The sequence below is a fragment of the Myotis davidii genome, unplaced genomic scaffold, assembly GCF_000327345.1.
Source record: "Myotis davidii unplaced genomic scaffold, ASM32734v1 scaffold1949, whole genome shotgun sequence".
Taxonomy (NCBI): Eukaryota; Metazoa; Chordata; class Mammalia; order Chiroptera; family Vespertilionidae; genus Myotis; species Myotis davidii.
Window position 1 is genome coordinate 653,205 of NW_006300366.1, and position 3,040 is coordinate 656,244.

Here is a 3,040-nt window from a genome sequence, read left to right on the forward strand (position 1 = left end):
CTTGGCATGGCGCCCGGTGGCGCACTCTGGCGAGGTGGCTGAACTCTGACCAGCCCAGAGAAAACCCCCTTCTCTGCCCCCGACAGTTCCCCACTCCCTCAGCCCACCCCCGCCTTTCCTACATTCCAGTCTTTCACTGTCGCCCTAGGCAACTTGGCTGCCCAAGACCAAACCCTAGGGAGGAGAGGCTGGAGGGTCAGGCAGGAGTCCAGGCTGGGCAAGCAGGGAGGCAGACAAGGAAGGAAGAGAGAGGCTGAACAGAGGGAAGATGACTCCAGAAAGCAGACCCAGCATGGGAGTGAGAGAGCCAGGTAGGGCACAGAGACGGGAAGCACGAGAGAAGGTGGGGCAGCAATGGAGGCCCAGACACATGGTGGGGACAGCTGCTCTGTGAGCAAATGAAGAGGCACAAGTTCTGTTCCTGCTTCCTTAGGTACTTGTGACTGTGTATGTGTGTGGGGAGTGCTTGAGCCTCGGGCCCTGGTCCAGATCTGGGAGCAGCACTCACCACAGGAGCAGCAGACAAAGCACTGGGTGTGGTAGAGGCTGTCCAGGGCCTGGCAGGCGTTGCTTTGCCCATAGATGCCTTTGTTGCACTTGATACAGGTGCCTGAGGGGAGAGATGTTGTCAGCATCACATCCTACTCCCCCTGCTCAAAACCTGGGATTCCCGGTCTTTCCTGATTGTGCCAAGTACCACAAGTCAGAGCCTCCCTTTGATGGGCTCCCTTCTGGGAAAAGAAGATAATAAGAAATGGAATGAAGCAAGGTCTTGGCTGAGTGGACCCATGCTTATTTATTGATTAATCAACAGATATTTATTATCTGAACATCTGTTTTGTGCCTAACAAAAATATTGTGCTCAATACTGTGGAAAACTGGAGGCATGTCAAAGATATGGTCCCTGGCCTTCAAATGCTTACTTTTTACTGGGGAGAAAAGACTAAACAGACTATGATCCGTGTTGCACCGTGGGGGACAATAGAGATGCCAGTGCCCAGGGGTAGACTCAAAAACACTCCCTAGGGCCGAAGCCGGTTTGGCTCAGTGGATAGAGCGTCAGCCTGCGGACTGAAAGGTCCCAGGTTCGATTCCGGTCAAGGCATGTACTTGGGTTGCGGGCACATCCCCAGTAGGGGGTGTGCAGGAGGCAGCTGATCGATGTTTCTCTCTCAATGTTTCTGACTCTCTATCTCTCTCCCTTCCTCTCTGTAAAAAATCAATAAAATATATATTCTTAAAAGAACACTCCCTAGGGACAGAAGGCCGGGCCTAGAAGGCCTCCCTGGGATGTGTGTCTCCGTCTGTAAAATGAGCTGGTGTTTTGCTACGGAAGGACTTCTCCCTGCTCCATACCGCCAGGCTTCCATGTGCGGAAAAAGAAGGAACTGGCTCAGCAGTGGGACCTGTGCAGGGGGGACCCTGTGAGCATGACTCCTGGGGGAGGCGGCTGCTGAGAATGCAGGGTGTGTTCCCAGAAGGGCTGCACAGGAAGAGGGGGATGGGTGATAGAACCCCTAAGGTCTCTCAGTCATCTTCCTTCATGGGAGGGTCAGAGCTGAACTACTCCCCGCCACCCCCCCACAAACGCATACACCTGGCTCTGGCACCCGCCTTTCCTGGGTGTGTTCTTTCCTCCCTCCACTCCCCAATTCCAGGCCCATGAGTGAAGCTGAGGGCCTGTCTTTGGGGAGCAGATCCCAACGGGCCTGCCTCACCCCGCCCCACCTCCCCCCCTCGGCACTCTGCCACACTCCTTGCCTGTTGGGGCCCATCCCAGTCTTTGCCCAGAGGCTTGGGAGCCCGTGCAGCAGCTGCAGCAACTGATGGGCCCAGGCCTGTCCTGCTCCCACCCTCTGGCAGCTGGGCAAAGCTGTAGCCAAGGAAGAGGGCCCCTACTCAGGACAGGAGCAGGAGGGTACAGTTAGGCTGGGGGTTCTTGCAGAGGAGCCTACCTGACCCACAGGGAGAAGAGGCCCCTCCCTCTGGGGTCAAAATGTGGCCTCCCCATGGGAGTGAAGATCTGCCCCAAGATCGCCATGCCAGGAGGCCCGGCCAAAGCCATTTCTTTGGGACATTATGGGAAGATAAGAGCAAACTGCTCAGGCATGTCCGCCTCACCTCCTCTAACCCAGATATCCAAACCTAGTTTCTTCTTGTCATTTTATTGCACTTTATCTGAATTCATTTTTCCTTTTGGCTCTGATGGTTTAGCCAACGAGACCTCTTTCCATCCAACACCCATTTCTCCTGGGCCTCAAAAGAAAATTGCAAGAAGCATCCTGTTACTTAGTCTCCCTTGACCAAAGCTTCTGCTATGGGCTTTCCTCAAAGGGCAGAGGGAAAAGGATGGGGGCGATTGAGTTGGGCCAGGCAGGCCCCTTCCAGTCTGCAGCCCTACCACCTCTGTACCTCCTCTGCAACGCCCCCTCCCTGGCTGGGGTTCCCCCCCTATTCACACTTCTAGCCATAGAGGTCTAGAGCAGGACATGGGTGGTGAGAAAGGTAGGAGATGCTTGGAAAACGGAAGAGGCCCATAGCCCTGGGGGTGAGCCCTCCATTTCGTCCTGTCCTTCCTCTCACAGTCAGATTAGTATTGATATAGTGAAGTAGTGCCTGTAGGTCTTGGCTAAAAGGTATTTCAAGACCCCCATATCCCCCCATAGCTGAGACATAAAATCAGTACTTCTTAAAGATAACCACGTGGGGGCAGGGGGAGACGGCGACCAGGCTTCCTTAACAGCAACAGAAAAATAGGAGGCTACTTCTAGCTGAATTCTGAGCAGGTTAGGGCCAAACTGAAGGCCAGGTGATGCTGGCAGTTCCACAGGGTTACCCATCGGGGCGAGGGTGACCGGCGGTCATGCCTTCTGCCCTGACTTCCGGATGGGAAAACAGAAGCGGACACCACCAGGTCTCTGTTTAAATGCCCGGGCGCGCACCGAGCCGGCAGGACTGGGGCGGGCAGCAGTAGGGTCCCTGCTTTCCTACCCAGGGCGCTTCATCCTCCCTCCCAGGCCGGCTCTGCGCGAGTTCGGAA

The 3,040-nt window shown here is 55.3% G+C and overlaps 1 protein-coding gene across 1 annotated transcript in view; it reads right to left on the bottom strand.

Moving 5' to 3' along the window:
* AJUBA (ajuba LIM protein) overlaps window positions 1-3,040 on the bottom strand; it is a 13,819-nt gene that overhangs the window by 5,819 nt on the left and 4,960 nt on the right. The window contains exons 2-3 of the mRNA XM_006776777.2: window positions 2,607-2,616; window positions 509-611 (exon numbers count right to left, since the gene is read on the bottom strand). Of these exons, the coding sequence (XP_006776840.2) occupies window positions 509-611; window positions 2,607-2,616 (113 nt within the window). The remainder of the gene's footprint in view (window positions 1-508; window positions 612-2,606; window positions 2,617-3,040) is intronic.